We start from the raw sequence: 20,784 nt of genomic DNA, 5'->3' as shown, positions 1-20,784 counted from the left end.
AAGGTCACAGTTAGGCGTTTAAAAGGGAAAATGCTTGACTGTCGCTCCAGATTGAAACTGCCAAGCATGTGCTATAGTGGCAAACCATACTGACTATTCCTAGTTACAGTTTTGTTGCTGTGGACAGGGAGAAGAGTGCAGCCTCTTGCTTGAATCTATACAGTACAAAAAAAAAAAATAAATAAATAAATTATGGTATATAAATTTCTTTCCTGCAAACAATGTACTATTAATGAGAACTAATGACACATGCACTGTGAATGTTTACAATGCGTAACCAGAATGCGTTCAAACCTGGGCTGTGTTCACATTGCATTTAGTAATCGGCTGGCTATTATTAGCTCTACTAATGAAGTGCTGTAAAGTGAACGAGAGGAAGCTCTGTCTGTGCAAGTACGAGTTAGCCACCTACTGTTATGTGATCGCTCGGGCTCACTTTGTATAATATTACATTTCGTTAAAGATTAGAAACCATTTAGCGAGACAAATATTCAACGGCAGACATCTGAAAGGGTGTAAATAACCCGGAATAAAACTTTAGATTTCTAAGATATACTTTTGGGAGTTCTGGTATGACAGGGATCCTCATGTTAAAGTGATTGGAGCGTTTGTGAAGTACATAGTAAGTCTTTACGCTGTCATATGGAGAGGAGAAATCCTTACTCCATGAACCAGAAATACATTTCAGAACTTACCTACTATTCATACTTGCTCATGTCATCCATCTCAAGTGACTGTTGCTGATATTGCCAACTACAGTCAGAAAACAGCTGTCATTTTCAGCGATGAAAGGCAACTATGTCGTTTACCATAACACTGTTTGCCAAGCTACAGGAATTCAACATACCGAGACATCACCTTTCACATGAATGACTAGAGAAGCCTGGGAGCAAATACATACTGCTCTCTATCACATACACAATCCAGGGGAGCCCGTCCTGTGCAAGAAATGTTCTAAACTACACAAATGAGATGGATTTTATTTATGTTGCTTACTCACATAGCACAACCATATTCCGCAGCACCGTTGTCAGCACTGTCCGGTATAGGGCTCCCAATCTACATTCCCTGTCAGTATGGAAGGAAACCCACGCAAACACAGGGAGAGCATACAAGCTCCTCATTCAATGTCCAATTTCCTACCTACATCTTAGGACAGGCTGTAAGACATCTGCTTGAAAGGAACCTCCCACCCTCTGCAGTAAGTGAAGAGAGAAAAAGCTGCAGGTCTGATTCCCTCTAGTTGGCAGAGCAGCTTTACATGTTACCAACAGCACCAGAGGGCAGAAGTATCAGCGTGTCTTTAAGCTAAGGCAAGAGATTGTTAAAGAGAACCTTTCACAACAAGACAAGTTCTTGACATTATTGAATAGGCGCTGCTTCACCAATTCATTCACAGTTTGAACTTTTTCCTTAGCCTCACCATTCCAGAGCAATCAATGCTGTTTGTTTTGGTGCTTGATGAGCTATTTAGGCTCTGTATGGTCAGGTGGGCAGGCAGGAGAAGACAAGGAGTGCAACTCTGAGCTCTGACACTGGCTGCCTCTGATAGGAGCTCTGAATCACATCTCCCTGCCTGACACTACCTGAGAATAGAGAGCTTAAGTAGATAATGCATCTCTAAGTGGCACAAAAGCTTTCAACACTGATTGCTAAGGAATGGTGGGAGCTAAAGAAAAAATTCAAATGGAGCAGCACCTAGTAATATATGCTGAATCAGAGTTGGTGAAGGTCGTGAAAGGATCTTATCAAGCCTCGTCATCTCTAACCAACCATCAGTCAGTCAAAGATGGAGCAAGTCAGCAGCTCATCATGATAACAGTTTTTAGGATCATGTTAAAAAAATTCTACATTTTTTGCAACTCATTGTTTAATGTTGGGTTTAGTGGCCTTAGGCTGGTCTTACACGACCGTAGTTTAAGTCCACAAATGGTCCGCAATCGAGGGTTTTCAATTGCGGACACATTATACTCAGTGCGGCCTCTTACACCACCGGATACTTTATCCGTGGTGTGCCGGGCGCAACCGAGGTCCGCACTTTTTAGAGCATGTCCGTAATGGCCGCAATTCACAGTACTGCACAGACTCTCCCATAGAACTCAATGGGCGAGTGCGGCAGCTCACAGACATCTGCGGAGTGTAAGTTGATGATCAGCAACTTGCGGACCGCAAAAGCATTACGTTCGTGTAAGACCAGCCTTAGGGTAAGCTCACACGGGGGTTTTTTGTATCGGAAACTGAGGCGTAGGCCACCTCAGATTCCGATCCAAAAACTGGGTAGCCGCAACTGAAAGTCGGTGCACTGCAGCGGCATCTGGCCGTGCACTCCGCTCCGGATTAGGCCCAATGAATGGGCCTAATCTGGAGGAGGGAGTGTTTTCAGGCCGAATCGCGAGGCAACTTGGCCTGAAGAATGAGCATCTCGCTTCTTTTTTCCGGGAGCCGGAAGAAGCAGTTCATGTATAAATAAAATTAAAAAAAATTCCATTGATTTCAACAGGAGCAGTCTTTTTGGTCAGGGTTTTGAGGCGGATACGGCCTCAGAACCCTGACCAAAAAACTCCAAGTAAATTTATCCTTATAAATAAAGACTCAGGCAAACATACTACCTAGCACACACTGCATGATGTTTGATGCTAATGTACATATACACACGCATAGAGCGCTGCAGGTCACAGCACATCCACTATTGACATGATAAGATTCTGACTACAACTAGTGTTACAGCATGTACTCAGTCACAAAAAGCATGTAAGGTCTGCTATTAGACTACAGGAAGGAAAGTAGATAAAATAAGACCATTTCTCAGGCTACATTCAGAGTGATGGAGTCTCAGATTAAAAGATCAGACTACTGACGGATCCAGTAAACTGGGTCCAGTGAGCTCCTTATCTGACCTCTGTTGTAGCCTTTCACCTATCAGTTGTCCTGGTCCTCTGACTGATAGAACAGATGGGCAGCAGAGCCAGAAGTCCTCTCTCCCTACAAAGTAACCATATTTTAATGGAGAGCTTCATGGGTGGTAACTGCAGGTTAAAAGAATATTTGGTCGTCAATTTATGCCTATGATCAGCCTGACACCGCATTCAATGTAACATATTACATCATTTTTACTACAGCAAATTGTACATATTTTTTAAACAGACAAAAAAAAAAAAAAAAAAAAAAAAAACACACATCACAGGAAATAGCACAATGTTAGGAGACAAATCTCAGACGTTACATTCATTTCTTCTCATAATATCAGGGAGCACAATAAGAGTTAACACAATAGGGAGCCCTAATGGAACAAGCCAGTAATCCATTGGAACAACACCTAACATTTACATTGCTGCTCTGTACTCATTATGCAGGCTTTTGGTTAAATAATGAACAAAATGTATTACAGACGCTGAAGAGAATCCCAAAATTATAAAACAACCCGAAAAGCCCAAAGGAGAGAAAACAGAAAGAAGGATAATATTGACAATTCTAAAGGGCACAGTTTGACTGTGGCTGTTCTTGCTACACCTGATCAAATATGCAGCATGCTAGGGGTGGGAGCGGGATAATCACAAGATCGGAAATTGCATCCATATAGAATATAATGGAACCCTTAGGGAGTAAGACCACTAGAAAGCTAGGCAACCCGTCAGTATAACTCATGCAATCTTTGTAATTCATTTATAACTGTAATAATCGGTTGACGTAGGAAGCCTACACAAAAGCCAAATGGGAAATACGTTTATGAATGACTGCTCGCCAAACACGTGGCTGCTACTATGGAAAAGAGTCAAAGCTTTTAGATTTAAAAGGGGCTCTATCAGCAAAATTTTGCTGTATGAGCCCCACATATGCGTGAATAGCCTTTGAAAAGGCGTAAGCGTATCAAGAGAGGAGGAGCGGAAGAGCCATTCCCAAACACAGGAAGTATTGAAGGGGTTGGAGGGGAAGAGAGTACTGGTGATATACTGGTTCGGAAGCAGTGAAACAGAACGTCACCGGATTATCAGAAAGTGTCCCTGAGGCAGTAACATGACCGCCCCAAGGATAAGGGTAATTATACTTTTTTTTTTTTTTTTTTTTTTTAATAAAAGGAAATTAGAAGTTAGGTATGGAGAGGGGGTTTCGTTTAGGGGTTAATTCGTTGTTTATCCCCAACAACCCCTTTAAAGGTCTCATGGACACGACCAAATGTGCAGGCTGAGGTGGGAGCATCAGTGGGGGATTCCGTTCCAGGATGGATAGGACATGCTCTATATTCATTGGGACAGTGCATCAGACCCCCTCCAAAATCAGGAGAGCCTCAGCATGCAAACTCAGCTAAAATGCCTTATGCAATCCGAGAGCCACATCAGATTATGGGTGCCTTTAAGGTAGTTTGTAATAGTAAGACTGAATAAACTACATTCAAATACTGTAAAATAGCAGACGTGAGAGCTCGCAGGCCACATAAAATGACCCAGAGGTTCGTATTTAGTCCACAAGCCTTGTGTTTCCAATATGTGTATAAAAGTTAGGGCTACACAGAAACTTTGGCTAAGACTGCAATGCTTTCACTGATGTAGGTGAATGGAGTAGCAAGTGGATGTTACAATCGCAAATTCTATCAGAAACAGACCTGTGTGACCAACGTCTCCCAAACCAATAATAATGAAGTTTAAGGGCCTTTAATAGGAACCAAAACATACTTGTGTGAGCACAGACTGATGAGGCAACACTCCAACAATTATCTTTTTAGCTATGCAAATCAAGCTCTAGAGCAGTTTTCTCAACCTTAATAAAGCTGTACCCCTTTAACATAGCTCCTCATGTTGTGGTGACCCCTTACCATAAAATTTGGCCTCAAATACTGCTGCTTTCAACACAGTAGCTGCTTTCTATGTGTGTGACTGGTCCGTATAAGTATATTGTGGCGCCAACTCTGTCATATACACATGTATTTGTATGGGGTGTATGTGATGGGTTTGGCGTGATAATGTCAACAAACCAGGTACCTTTAAGTGGAAGTATCTGCTTGTGGGCGGACCCACCCAGAGACCGATAGAGGAGCGGTGTCTCTGTTCCTAAGACCATCTAAAAGTGTTCTCAGATGGTTTTAGGTGACCCCCGTGGAAGGGGTGGAGAACCGCTGCTCTAGAACATCAGGGGCAGCGATTATTTACCAGATTTGTCTACAGAAAGTCACAAGTGCTCTAAGTGACTGCTGTCCAGTGTCACCTCTAGCAGTAATTGAAGTTTTCATCTTCTGCCTTAGTCACAGCAATCTGTAGGCAAATCTGGAAAATCAGTCTTCCCCAAAGCATTTTATGTCAAATTGTACAGCCATAAAAATAGGATTATTGCTTCATTGGTCTGTGGCTACAAAAGGTAGGTTTCTGCTCTTATTAAAGTTCCCTGACAGACTCCCTTAATCACATATACAGCAGATGGAGGAAAGGCAATATAGACATCAACATAGGAAAGGTTCTTTACAGTAACATCAAAACTATACAACTAGCAAATGACACAAAAAAAATATAAAACAGTAAATTAAAAAAAGCTGGACTTGAAGGACTTCAATCTTTTTCTCAATCTGTATGGCTAAATGCATTTAGAGCCTCATAGGATTTTGAGTGTAACAGGTGAACTTACACTTTGGGGCCTTTCAGTTGATCAAATTCATAAAAAGGTAGATTACAACATGACCTGATCAGCTCAAAGAAAGGCTGCTATAGTAGTCTATGTGCACACAAATATCAATTCCCTAACATGACTGCAATTGCTCCATTTACACATGGGCTGTTCTAGGAGTAGTATGCTGGGCATTTCCAGTTCTCCACAGTTGTCCGGCAAACCTGTCAGCAGATAGGCTATTTAACCATGCAACCTATAGCCTGTTAATAGGTCTGCAGGACATAAGTGTTCATGGCTGGGCATTCTAAAATACTACATTACAAAGTTGCTATTTATGCTTTGCTCAAAAGTATTGTTTAGATCCTTAGAGACGTCGCCAAATATTGAAATCCATAACTTATTTATTTTATTGGCTTGTTATTGGGAGACTGAGAAAAATAATATAATATTTTATGATGTTACATGTAAATCCTCAGAAAACAATAGAGCACTCCCTCAGTTTCTTTGGTCTTTAGAGCGGACAAGGTATTCTCTACCCCTTCCCTTCCATGAATTTAGCATGGACTTTCACTTTAAAACTTAAAAAAAGGAGTTAACAGTACCGTAAAAATTCCTGTAAGCTTTCCAGATACATCGTGGTCCAAAGGAATAGTGAACATGATGTTTATGTATCCTGACGCCATGTGCTGCCTTGTTTGCAAGGCACAAAGTAAAGCTGAACTGCACGCAGCATCATCATCACCAAAGACCATTGCCAGATCAGGTTTTGCTTCCACACTGTAGTATGGCAGGTGCAAATGCCACAAGGAATACTCTGACCTTTCTAAGTCCACCTGCTACTGGAAATCTGTAGTATCCTCTTAGGACACACAGAAGAAACAGAAAAAGTGCCGCACTGCGATCACATAACACTTGCTCTAATATGACAGTTCTATACAACACATCTCATAAAACAAGTAATTAAAGGGGTCGTCTAATTAAAAATATAATTGTTCCCCCTCTATTCAGACACTGGTCTGCCTATTAAAAGAACCTTATATTTATTCATTACAGTCCCTTAAACACCCTATTGTAAGCACGCCATGTGTGAGCTGCAACTCTGTTGGAACCACTGGTTAAAAACTCACTGATGACACAACCACATTTACAAATGCGGAGTTGTCATTCACATACATTAGAAGGATTTGTGGCATATAATTTGTTATTCCAGGCCTTAGAGTCTATAGGCGACAAATGCCACCCAAAGGCTGTAGCAGCATAAGTAAGAGGTTGGGGAAAACTTTCAACGTAAACGGTTTATCTTAGCCCTCATTCACATCTGCGTTTGAATTCCGTCCGGGGGAGTCCGCATGAGGACCCTTACCCCCGAACAGAATATCAAACACAATTGCAAGCGTTGGTGTAGTAAAAGCACACGGACCTCATAGACTATAATGGGGTCCGTGTGCTTGCCACGCACTGCTCGCACGAATCATGTGGACAGGAAATTATTAGTCAGCATAAGGACTCCCCCGAATGGAATACCAACGGCAATGTGAACAGGGCATTACAGAAGGTTGAGACAATATGAACAGAGCTTTAACTATAAAGAGGGAAAAAAAAAAAAACACCACACACCACAACAATGGTCAAATGAGCAATACATCAATAACTGATTGAAATACTCACGTTTTATATTATTCAGTATGTCTTTAAGCTGGCTAAAGCTGTGCAGCAAGGGGTCCTGCTCTTCATCCTATAGATAAGGCAGTTAAAAATAGTGAAACAAAAAAAAAAAAAAAAAAGTGCATATATAAACTGCAGAATGAAGACCAAATTGAACTCCCACAAATAAGTCATCTACTTTTTTTTCTTGAAGGGTTAAATTGAATGAAATGGGACACAAAAGCTGCGTTTCATCTTGATCCTGGACAGAAAAATGGGAGGCTGCATCATTTTTGCGTCCAAGTACATTAAAACTAAGGCCCCACGTAGCGAAGCACAGCAAAAAACTGCTGCAGGGGAGATTTTTTTTTAAAACCCCACAGTGGAAAGGCATTTATTTTTCAGGAGTGTTTGGCATTGTGATTTTGCAGAGTTTTTCCCCTGCGGACTTTCTGCTACTATTACACCTATACAGAAAACTGAGGTATTTCCACAGGTAGCATTAACATGATGAAATTTTCAAAAATGCTTGCGCAGCTTTTCCGCCACCAAATTTTTTTTCTGCAACATGTGGATGGGATTAGCCAGAATCCCATCCATTTTACAGGTATTGTAAAGTTTTCGCAACAGGGAGCCCAGCCTTAGGGCCCATGCACACGTAACGCGGTGCTGATTCTGACACGTAAACTCGTGTCAGCGCTGCAAAACAGAATCCCATTGAGTTCAATGGGTTCCGTCTTACACGCGGTACACATTGAAATCAATGGGAGGCTTTTTAACCCATTGATGTCAATATGTTATGAACGTTAAACAAAACCCCCTGAAGTCAATGGGATTCTGTTTTGAAGCACTGACACGAGTTTACGTGTCAGAATCAGCATTACATCGTGTGCACGGACCCTTAAGGTTTCCAAGATTTAGAGCAACCCGTAGTCCAGTCTAAGTTCTCTTTCTGGTGCTCCCATGAACGATTATACCAATCAGTGATTACTGGTTAAGAACTGGTGACATCATCATCCCCTCCACAGAGACCGCTAAGGCCAAGGATTAGTTTCTCAGCACCCACACCTACCAGCTATTTGATGTGACCCATACACTTCTGCAAGTCCTGCAGCCTCACCCTAGTATACATCGAAGAAGGTCCCATTCAAGTGCAACACTACAGAAAACTAAAGATCTTACCAAAGGAGTGTGCATGCTCCATCGCGCATTGCGCTTTATAGCACTAACAACGATGCTGATTTCACCTTGAACGATGTAGATATTCTTGTCCACCATTTTAACAGTCCTGAAAAAACATGAGAAGAGAAAGAAACATAACATCAAAAACCTGAGACCGGAGCAGATGCCTGAGTGATCAGACACAATGCCAGCATACTGCTACACCTGATGCTCAATAATTCCATGCAAATATTTATCCAGCCATGAGAAAACACAGAAAACCATTAGAATTGTGGCAAAAAAAGGAATAAACAATAAGCCAATAAGACAAGGATTTTAGTTATATAGCGCAGGTGGCATCCACACGGGAAATCCATCTGCCCAAACTTACTTTCCTAGCAGGACAAACACAACTGATGAAAGCGCAAGACAAGTCACTGAATTATCTCACATGCTTAGTGAAGAAAATAAATTTGTCAGAAATGTTTCAAAATATCTGAAGCATATTCTCCAAGAAAGAAAAAAAACAATGAACACGAATACAGACAAGAAACCACACACGAATAACTGGACATTGAGCCACTACATGGGATATCAGTATAAGGCAACATTCACACCACCGAGGCGCAAAATACCCATTTTTCATCTCCAACTCATTACATTATATGGGGGGGGGGGGGGGGTGTCTATATACATTAAATTCAGTGTCTGTGGATGGGGTAACAGGCAGTGCATAAAAAAAAAAAAAAAAAAAAAAAAACACAGATGTCATACAGCCGTTATTCACAGTCACATGACTACAGCTTTAGGCCAGGGCCCCACTGGCCAGGAAAAATAAATAAATCGCTGCGCGGACACGCTGCAATGTCCAAAACAGTTGCGGTTTGGGGGGGGGGGGGGGACGCCGGCAGCTTTCCTATAGTTATAATTGTAACCAAGTCCGAGGGAAAGTGAATGCTTTGACTCACTGCTTAGACACCAGCACAGTCAATAGTAGGGATTCCAGATTTCGCTATAAGTCCACTGGGTTAGGTCATTAGACTGAAATCTCCATGACTATCTGCATGTGACATGAGGGTAATTGTTTTTTTGGTTTTTTTTAGTGAGAAGGCTCTCAGTCTTTCAAGTCTACATGCAAATCCTGCCAACAGAGATGAACACTAGTTTGAACCTAGCATAAGGAGCCATTTACCGAAAAGTTTAAAGTTTGGGTTCCTCACCAAACCTCATTTCCATAAGTTAGAAAAAGGTTACGGTCTAGAAGACAGGATTGCTAGACATTTCCAAAAGGATGATGGTGGTGGATTACATTATATATCCAAAAAATGTTTACTAGATGAGATCTCCTACATTTCTGTAATCTCAGACCTTAGTAGTCTAAGACACTCCCCCTTCCCACCCTTGCTATTGGCTGGTCAAACCAAGGGTAATGGAACCATCAAATCACAGTTGGAAGAGAGAGGAACAAACGTATCTTAAAGAGGACTCTTCATGTCCTCCAGCACCTGCAATTTTATATACCAAATTCAGCGCACTGTTGGCTTTCCCGTTATGTTCCCCTAAGCGTTGAGGTAAGCGTCATGGTTGGACGGTAAGGAATGCCTCCTCTGACAGTATAGCGCTACACAGTACTGTCAGGAGGGGCATCCCAGCTAGACTGTCAAGAACACCCTTCTTACAGTGAAGAGCTATCCGTAAATGCACCGGCAGCTCTTCCCCCGGGGCACATAACGGGAAAGCAGACAGCGTGCTGAATTCAGTGCACTGTCAGCTCTCTAGCAGTATATAAAACTGCAGGTGCCCAAGGATATGAAAGGTCCTCTTTAAATATGTATTTTATATTTGCTGTGAGGTTGAGGGTCATTTTAAAGGTTTATGATTTTTCTTCTAGTAACAATTCATTTTATTTTTAACTTCATTCTCCATTTGTAGCCCCACTATGGCTCTACACTCTAATCCTTCTGTACTGCAGTATATAAGGCCTGTCATCATTAAAATGACAGGCAGTCTAATAGATACTATGACTGTCACACAGCTCACCTGCGGCCATGTTGCAGTATTGCCAGTTGTATTACAAAGGGAACTCCCTCCTTTTGTAAAAACACTTTGTGTCATAGTGCAGTGATACCTCAGGCATTTAGAGTTAAAACTGCTGGATTAAACCCATACTAAAGCTTACATCCTCTATTATCAGAACCTCCCACGATCATATACAAAACTTCTCCCGAGTTGCACCACTTCTCTGGAATGCTCTACCCCAGACAATCAGATTAATTCCCAATTTCTACAGTTTCAAACGCAAACTAAAGACACATCTTTTCAGACAGGGCTATCACAATTCCTAATATAAACCCTTCCGTACTATAATTAGAATCCCCAAAATTTAACCCTCCTCTGTCCCCGCTTCCACATTACCCCACATGATATGATGCCATTTCAGGCTAACTTTATATGTCCAAGTTCCATCCACGTGTTAAAGGACACGACTGGTGACGGCTCAAAGTTTTAGGTTTGTGTAATGACAGTAACCTCTATTACAACATTGTCTTGACCTCTGTATAAGCAATGCCGCCCCTGCTACCTTTTGTGTCACCCCCTCTACCTCACAGATTGTAAGCTCTTGCGAGCAGGGCCCTCAGTCCCAGTGTGCGAAATGACTTTCTTTGTAGGGTTCAAATACAGACAGAAAGACAAATAAATTGCACAGTGCTGCGGAATATGTTGGTGCTACATAAATAAAATTTATAATTATTATTATTATTACTCCACTCGTCTGTCGAGTCAGGTTTATGTTAAGAATGACATACGAAGAATGGCAAAGGCACATTTCATGAACATACACCATAATATAATGTGGTACTGGAGCAACCCGCTAACCATGTCACAATTTTACGGAGCAGCGCAGGAAGTAAGGAGGACATGCTTGTTAGAAATGCTTGTATTCTACAAAAAAAAAAATTCTTATAACTCTGTGTGGTGCTGTGCCTCCTAAAAAATTATAAATAGACAACTTGCTGTTAGTATTCTCAGTTGATAGGGTACCCCAATGAATTCTGACACTTTCCGTGCTAACTGGAAGTTATCCACAGAGGATTTTCCAACACTGATCGTTACATATGTATCTGGCCACAGCAGGGTACCCACTCTATGCAATGTACAGGTGCCTTATACACTGGAAACCGCAGCAGGTGGCAGAATACACCTTAGACGTATTGAATGGGACTAATCTGTGAGTGGCAAGTGAACTAAGGAAAACATTGCAGTAAACCAAGCACCAGCATTACATTTCTACCATTGATTTAGCTGCAAGTACAAGTACATCCATTTTTATCATGTGAACACCCTCTTAAAGGGAGTCTACCACCACTAAAACGTCTTCTAAACGATTTATATGCTGTAATGAGAGGTGGTTAGTGACATAGTGAACATACATTTTTTTGCATCCAAATACAATCTTACCGACAAGAAAAATCAACATTTAGTCTGTATATGCTTTGAGGGCATGACCACACCTGCTGGAGCACCTGTTTTCACCTATAGTCACAACACATTGAATCCTGTACATCTGTGCTAGGTGGCATCCAGTGGCAAATGGGTGCGCAGCAGTGAGCCATGACTGGGGTGCAGCAAACAGCTCTTTTGCAATATATATATATATATATATATATATATATATATATATTATATATGGAATGTCATCACTGTCCTATATGATTTCACTCCGTTTATGCTTACCTGGCTTCGGGATCAAAGACTGCATCGGAAAATGTGAACATGTGAACACACCCTGCCTCTAAAGCAAGACTGCACTTTCTAACAAAAAAGGTATTTTCCCTACAGCAGGATGTCAGTGGCTTACAAACAATTTTGAGCATGGTAAAATGTTTTAAAGGGGAATTCTGGTAAGAGTGTATTCATTAGGGCTAGTTCACACGTGAACTGCCCGCGCGGGTTTTGACACAGAGAGAGACGCGGCGAGCCGCGTCTCTCTCTTGTCAAAACCCGCCCGCCGCGACCATCGCTGTCGCGGCTTAACCCTCTGCTGTCGGCTCAAATGAATGAGCCGACATAGGAGGGAGCTGCCGGGGGCGGAAGCCGCGCGACTGAGACAGCGCGGCTTCCGCCTGAAGAAAGGACATGTCCTTTCTTTTCTCCGCTAGCAGCAGCTCGCCGCTAGCGGAGAACAGAAGCCCGGCGGTCTCCATAGACCACCATTATAAGGGGAGGTTTTGGACGCGAAATCCGCTGTCAAAAACCTCCCCTATTACTCACGTGTGAACTAGCCCTTAGATCGTCAGGTCAAAGAACAGACTGACTCTGAGGCTAAGGCCCCACGTAGCAGGCCAAAGCAACAAAGTGCTGCCAGAAAAACTGCGGCAACACGCATCGAGTTTTTCCTGCAGTGCTTTTCAAACAGAGTCCACAGAGGAAACCTCTGTGGATTGTTTCAGTTATACCTATAGAGAAACCACCAGTGTTTCAGTAGGTATAATTGACATGCTGCAACTTACAAAATAGAAATTTTGAAAATAGCAGTGTGCCCGCAACGCATATTTTTTTTTTTTTTTTCCACAAGGTGTAGATGGGATTTGCTAGAATCCCATCAACCTTGAAGTGGCACAGTTTCTGCTGCAGTCAAATTGCAGCCTTTATGTTATGTGGGGCCCCAGCCTTAAAGGGATTGTCCAGGATAACCGGAAAGCTCTACAATAATCTAAGTACCATTCCCCCTCCCACTTTCTAAATAACAATTAAAAATCAATAAATTACCCATACACATTTTCTGATTATTCGGTGACTATCAGTTTCCAGAAACGGATTGTCACTACTACTCCCCCCCACCCCATTGTACGTACCCCTCATTCTAGGGGACAGCTCCTCCTTCTTTACTGATTTAGCAGGTGCATACTTCTCCAATCACTGCTGCCAATAATCCACCTCTACTGCACAGCTTCTATATGCAGTGTAGAGGTGGATCATTGCTGCAGAGACCAGAGCAGTGCCCTACAAAATCAGTAAAGGAGGAGCCATCTCACAGGAAGGCAAGTATACTGTATAATATAGTGGGACTAAGTAGGTAGGGAAGGGCGGGATACAGAGAAGAGGGAGGGACAGAGGAAGTAAGGGAGAGTGAAGAAGGAGTAAGAATGAGTGCGTAAAAAGAAGCTTCCATTGACTTGAAAGAGACGGCATACGTGCGCTCCCCATTGAAATCAATGGGAGGCTTTTTCCCCCTATTGCTTTTAATGTATTACATGCGTATGCCGGCTCCCATTCAAGTCAATGGGAGCTGCTTTTTACGCACTCATTCTGAACGAGCTTTTACGATCAGAATGAGCGCAGCGTAACTCCGTGTGAAGTTTCCCTAAAGCAGATCTTTTTAGCCTGCAAAAAACTCTGAACAAATCCTAAGTGTATGTTCACACGGAGGAAAAGGTGGCTGAAACCTTCTCCACTTTGTGAACCTTCTGCGTGACTAGCCGCTGACGGATGCCGATGCAGCATCCCGCTCCTGATTAGGCCAGAATGAATGGGACTAAACAGGAGCATCTCAACCCGTGGACACTGCAGCTGACTCAGCCGCAGCAAGATGTCGCTTCTTTTTTTTCCGCTACTAGCTAGCGGGGAAAAAAAAAAAAAAAAAAAAGCGAACAGCTCCCATTGAAGTCAATGGGAGCCATTTTTTTGCAGGTGGATTCCGCGTCAAAATCCGCCTGCAAAAATCTCTGTGTGAACATACCCCAACATACCTAGTCACAATTCAGTCAAAATCATGCCTAGTCAAAATTATTACACCATATTTGTAAATATTAGAAGTAGTCGGTGCCATATTTACCTAAACACATGTATCCTACATATTATGAAAACCAAGGTGTTCATAATATGTAACATGTGGTTACCCAGGTTTATTTATAGTTCACAGTGTAAACTTAAGCCCAGTTCACATCTGCTTGCAGTACTTTTCTCTCTGCATGTTTCATGCAGAAACCGAATATAAACCACACGGACCTCATTATAGTCTATGGGATCGTGTGGTTTCTTAGGTAACTTTTACGTGAGGATCTGCAGCTGGGTAAGTAGAGAGCTATTTTTTTTTTTTTATTGCGGACACAGATAGCTTTATAGCAGAGTGATTTGGGGCACTATATGGACTATAAGGACCTGAGGGTGGTTAAGTGTCCCAAATTGACCTGACACAATCCCTTTAAGCCATATTCCCTTTGCTGAGAATCCACAACTGCAAAGTCAAAAATTTTTAGCCCAAACTAGGTGCACCAAGATGCATCACACTGTGCCAGAGCTGGGCCTTAGTTTTATGGAATTCCCACAATGTTATTTGATGGAGCGTCACAAAAAAATAAGGGTACTTCTTTATGGGATCAGTTCGATTTAAAGCAGGTTACGTTACAAAAACCACAAAGAACAACAGTGCTGATCAGTGGGCATCCAACCACTGAAAGCCACTGATCCTGGGAGTGTTCTACTCCTATTGAGAATATAGCAGTGGTCACAAGCTCCCGCTCCATTCATTTTAACGGAGACAGCCAAATGCCATGCTTCAGCTATTTCCGATGCTCCCATTGATCCTAATGGAGGAGCTTGTGACCACCGCTACAATCCCAGTGACAGTAAACACCCCAGTACCCAGGAATAGTGCAGTTCTCAGCGGTCGCAAATTCTCCTCTATGCTATAATTTGAAGGGAGCCTTCACACGGAGTAAACGCGTGTGTATTTTTGCAAAATACACGTGTAAAAATAAGACTCCCATTAACTTCAATGATATTTTTTTTCACGTGTAAAAATACGCCTGTAAAATGTCATTGAAGTCAATGGGAGTCTTATTTTTGCACGTGTATTTAGCAAAAATACACACGCGTTTACTCCGTGTGAAGGCTCCCGAAGATCTATAGCTTTTGTGGCACAACCCCTTTGAGTCAAGGAAAATCAGCATTGGATCCGGAAGATTTCCAACATGGTAGGACACAAATACATTTTTGCAGCGGAACACACCCAATATGCCACAGATATCACCGCAAAATGTGTGATCTGTGTGCAAAATCCATAGCAGAAACTGACATGCCAGCGTATAACAACTGCACCACAAGTCAGTTTGTGCACCAGGTTGGGGGTTGCAGCACATAGGTACGCATAGTTACCAACAGTCCAAAATTTGGGAGGAGGACAGACGAAATTTTTGTGAACGATTCCAGTAAATTCAGTCTGTCCAAGTCCAAACGAGACAGGACCAAATCCCACACACCAATGAGAGATCCCAGGTGGTCTGTGGTGGAAAATACAATGCAATGGGCTGTACATCCACCATTGAGTGGTGTTAAATCTTCTGAAGACATGAGGACATGTGGACAATGCCTTTAAGGAACAAACAATGGCGCACAACTTCATACAATGTAGACGCTTCAACTCCAAGGATCCACTGGCAGCATGAGGTTGGAATATACAGATATTGACAACCTGGAAATACAAGTGTGAACAGCTCCCTACTCGATTACTATGCATATGTATATACTGTATACAGGTCTTCTGTACAGCTGGTATATAGCAGCAATGTCAATAGTGGTAGTAATGGGATTACCTACATCCCATATGATGACTACAAGCAGCTTCCTCAATATTACCTGTCAGTGGGATTGACCCTGGATCCAAAATGGCGGCCTAGACAGCGGCGGTGACGTTGGCTTCACATTCAGATATGGTGGATAGTACACATCAATACATCACCATGGGCTCCAGGACAGTAAGTCGGCAGCAAGTCCTGGGTACAAGCACGTAGAACACAGTGACAAGCGGCAGGTCCACGGCACAGGCCCGGCCACAAGCCGGCTACAGTCTTCCCTGTAAACTTCACTGACGTGGTAACGCAGCCTACCGCGACACCTGGAAACCTCAGCTCTCCACCAATCACTGGCAGATAACAGATGACGAGCATGCGTTTTACCCAATCAGCTAATGACTGGCTCTGAAGGGCGGGACCAGTGTCTGCAGTAGCGACGCTGGCAGTGTTGGGAGGGCGTGTGTGCTAGGGGCGTGGCTATCACTACGAGCTACCAATCAGTGAGTCGATGATTGGCATATACAGGGATGTCAGAGGTTAGCCAGTGACGTATACAGTGTAGAGCCTGTCTGATACCCAAGGGTTGGTTGGCGTGCACTTACTATTAGTTGTCATCTGTAAACACCCATTTGTAGCCCAATCTGAGTTTCTAGGAATCTTCTGGTAACTTCTGACCTGTCACTTTTGTAGAAGGAGCAACAAACTATTTCAGTTCTGCTCAAAGATGCTGTGCAAAAGTGTATAGGTTACTGATACTTTGATAAAGGTGGGTAGTACGCATAATAACCAATGAAGGGGGTTCATTTAATAAATATTTTAGATTTGTTGCATTAAAGGAATCCTATCATTTTGTGACTACCACGTAGGAATAGCCTTAAAGGGGTTGTCCCATCACAAGGAACCTATCTATACTGCTTGTTAATGTGAATGTAAGACTTTTCCTAAATACACTGCTTCAGCAAAACTGCTTTGTTTGTCCACTATCTTACTTTATTCATTTTTTTTGGGACACATCCCTTGACTTATCTGGTCATAAGTCAAGTGATGTATCAGCCTGCTCTCAGGGGGGAGGGAGGAGGGGCTAATGCACGGAAGTGAGCCTGGAGAGGGGGGGGGGTAGTTTACCCTTTGGTGGGGAAGGGGCCGCCAATACAGATCCGGCATCCGCTGTAATAGAGAGGCGGATGCCGGAGACGGTTAGACGCCAGCACAGATGCCTGCAACATCGCTATGCTCCTGCCCTGCATGAAGCCAGCAGCGGCAGGAGCAGAATAACAGCATCGCTTCTGCCGCTGCTGGCTTCATGCAGGGCAGAAGCATAGCGATGTTGCAGGCATCTGTGCCGGCGTCTACACTCCCAGGCATCCGTCTCTCTATTACAGCGGATGCCGGGTCACATATTCACATATGCATAGGCCAAGCGGTGAGATGCCGCTGGCCCTGCGTGCCCGCTCATAGACCAGTCTAGCCTTCACAATGCGAATAGAGACCCCGGCACCCGCTGTAATAGAGAGAGGCGGATGACGGGTCTGTATTCGCATTGTGAAGGCTAGACTGGTCTATGAGCGGGCACGCAGGGCCAGCGGCATCTCGCCGCTTGGCTTTGCATATGTGACCCCGCCCACCAATGACACAACAAAGCCGGAAGACAGAAGATTTTGCAACAACGAAGACTGGTGAGTATGCGACGTGGGACAAGCCCTTTAAGAAAGGCTAGTCTTCTAATACATTTAGATTTCTTCTCTGCACCACCGTTCGGTAGAAATCCCGTTTTTCAATCGGTATGCAAATGAGTTCGCTCGCTGCACTGGGGGCGTCCCCAATGCGGCGAGAGAACTCTCCAGCGCCGCCTCAATCTTCTTCAGGAACAGCCTTTTCACGCGTATTCTTCCGGCGCGGGCAGTCAAACTTCTAGGCCTTGGGAAGAGCCGACTGCGCATGCCTGTGGCTACAAGAAAAACGGCCACTTACACAGTAATTAAGCAGCCATTTTTATGTGGCCTGTGGCCATGCGCAGTCGGCTCTGCCTGAGGCCTAAAAGTTTAACCCCCAACACCGGAAGAAAACCTGTGAAGACGCCGTTCCTGAAGAAGATGGAGGCGGTGCTGGAGAGTTCTCTCGCAGCATTGAGGATGCCCCCAGTGCTGTTTGAGCGCTGGGGCCCAAGCCCAGTGTTGCGAGAAAACTCATTTGCATACCGACAAAAAACGAGATTTATACTGAACGGCGGCGAGGAGAAGACATCTAAAGGTAGGAGAAGAATAGCCTTTCTTAGGGTGCATTCACACTGAGTAAACGCTAGCTTATTTTGTAGAGTAAAATTACACTTGTAAATTTTGCTATCCCATTGACTTCAATGATATTTTTTTACAAGTGTAAAAATACGCCAGTAAAAAATATGCCTGTAAAAAATACGCCTGTAAAAATACGCCTGTAAAATGTCATTGAAGTCAATGGGATAGCAAAATTTACAAGTGTAATTTTACTCTACAAAATAAGCTAGCGTTTACTCAGTGTGAATGCACCCTTAAGGCTATTCCTACGTGTTAGTCACAAAAAATTGGGTATGTTCACACGACGGATAATGGTTTCCGCTGTGCAAACTTCCGCGTTGCTAGCCAGAATTCCTTCGCAGCATCCCGTCCCTGATTAGGCCCGAATGAATGGGCCTAAACAGGATCTTGTCTCGAGCCATGGAATCCGTGGCAAGATAGGGCATCTCACTTCTTTTTTCCACTACTAGCTAGCGGGGGAAAAAAAGCGAGTGGCTCTCATTGAAGTCAATGGAAGCTGTTTTTTGAGGCGGATTCCACGTTAAAATCCGCCTGCGAAAAACTGTGTGAACATACCCTAATGCTGGTTTGAACCTGTCTGATCCTGATGTGGATAGGGGTAGAAGTGACTCCAGGAACATTCTTGGGTTGATTCTGCAGATGGATGCTGATGGCAAGATATATGAGATTGGCAGTAAGAAAGGACGATCGGCTCAGAAGTATTCTAGGAACCAGTTGCCATTTGTAAGGAGAATTTCATTTCAGAAGAAGAAGTTCCAGATATAATTGTAACTCTTCGTGGGTGTACCAGGAAATCTTCAATAACAGGTGGTCAAGGTGTCAAAAGGTGTAACTGCAGGGGAAAGTGTCTTTCAGGAAAATGTAGCTGCAAGAAGCCGGGGTTATTATGTAATTCCACATGCCGTGACAGTTTGCTATGTTGTAACAACATGGAGGTTGTATGTTTACAAATGGTGAGAATAAAACAGTTTTTTATTGAATAAAACATTGTCTTTTTATTTCATAAGCACTGATGACAATTCCGTACTTCCTAAATATTGTCATGTATCACTTCAGTCAAGAGAGTTTGGATTGTATGCAAAATAACTGGTTAAAATAATAAATTGTACATACATATCATCACATTAATCACATTTATTGGTTATTATGCATACTAACAAATTTATCAAAGTAACAGTAACATATTCCAAAACCCTCGTGATGCACCTCAGACTCACTGCAATTGGTTGGCGCTGTGTTGTTGCCTGCAGGCTCCCACTGTAAAGAAGTATACAGCATGGTATACATACTTGCCAACTGGCCCAAATTTTTAATAACATTATTTGTCCTGTCCGGAAAATGTTTAAGGTTTATGAAAATACTGTCTAAATAGTGCAGGGCACTTTACCCATGCCCAACTGAAAATGGGGATTCCTGTTTAGGGTATATTCACACAGAGTTTTTTGGCGAGGGAAAAATCCGCTTCAGGAATTAGGAAAGGTTTTTTTCCTCCCTGGACCTTGAAAAAACAAAACTGTTTTTCCAAATGGTTTTTGCCAATTCCACATGATTTTCCGCCTTTCAATGTCTTTTGCAGGCGGAATCCGCCTGAAGGAAGCTTTTTTTCCACTAGCGGAAAAATGGAACCCATTGAAGTCAATGGGAGGCTTTTTTTCCACGTGGATTCTGAAGCGGATTCAACGTCAAAATCAACACCAAAAAACTCCTTGTGAATGGACCCCAGTGCACACAGAGTTTTTTGGTGCTCTAGAACTCTATTGGGAGGCTTTTTTAGAGGCTGATTTTGAGGCGGATTCAGTGACAAAATCAGCTTCAAAAAACTCTGTGTGCACTGAACCAAAGGCTGAGGCCCCACGTTGTGGGAATGCAGCTTCTTTTATTGCAGATTTTGCGGCATTTTTTTTTCAACCAAACCTAGAAAAGGCTGCAAAAGGAATGGGAAATATATACGAAGCTCTTATACTTCTTCCTTCTGCTCAATCCACTCCTGGCTTTGGCTCAAAAAAATGCAAAAAAAATCTGCATTTCTGCAACTTGGGGCCACAGCCATAGGGTCAGTGTACACAGAGTTTTTTGGCGCTTATTTTGTTGCTGAATCTGCCTCAAAATCAGCCTCCAGTTCTATTGGGAGGTTTTTTTGTAGGCTGATTGTGAGACTGATTCAGCGTCAAAATCAGCGCCAAAAAACTCTGTGTGCATTGACCCTTAGCCTTGGTTCACATCTGCATTTGATAATTTGTTCAGGGGGTCCCCATGCGGACTACTGAACGCATTTGCAAGCTGTGTGCAGTGAAAGCACACGGACCTCAGACTATAATGGGGTCCATGTGCTTGCCGAGAGATCTCCACATGAGACATGCGGACAGGAAAGTAGATTGTGAAGTACTTTGCTGTCCGCATGTTTCCAGTCGGGATTCCACGACTGAGTCAGCCGTGGCATCCCACAGGTTGTGACTCCCTCCTGATTAGGCCTATTCATCCAGGCCTTATCAGAAGCGGGATGCCACGCAAAAAAG

General features: G+C 43.1%; 1 protein-coding gene across 15 annotated transcripts in view; it reads right to left on the bottom strand.

Annotated features, from left to right (window-relative positions):
• GBF1 (golgi brefeldin A resistant guanine nucleotide exchange factor 1) overlaps nt 1–16,310 on the bottom strand; it is a 140,150-nt gene extending 123,840 nt beyond the window's left edge. For all 15 annotated transcript variants that reach the window (XM_075258143.1, XM_075258150.1, XM_075258152.1 and 12 more), the window contains exons 1-3: nt 16,039–16,310; nt 8,422–8,527; nt 7,264–7,330 (exon numbers count right to left, since the gene is read on the bottom strand). In XM_075258143.1, coding sequence (XP_075114244.1) covers nt 7,264–7,330; nt 8,422–8,517 — 163 coding nt within the window. In that variant the 5' untranslated portion in view covers nt 8,518–8,527; nt 16,039–16,310. The remainder of the gene's footprint in view (nt 1–7,263; nt 7,331–8,421; nt 8,528–16,038) is intronic.
• Nucleotides 16,311–20,784: the final 4,474 nt, after the last annotated feature.

Source organism: Leptodactylus fuscus, chromosome 10 (assembly GCF_031893055.1).
Source record: "Leptodactylus fuscus isolate aLepFus1 chromosome 10, aLepFus1.hap2, whole genome shotgun sequence".
In the NCBI taxonomy this organism is placed as follows: Eukaryota; Metazoa; Chordata; class Amphibia; order Anura; family Leptodactylidae; genus Leptodactylus; species Leptodactylus fuscus.
The sequence above is the reverse complement of the archived record's forward strand: the minus strand, read 5'-3'. Positions and strand labels throughout refer to the sequence as shown.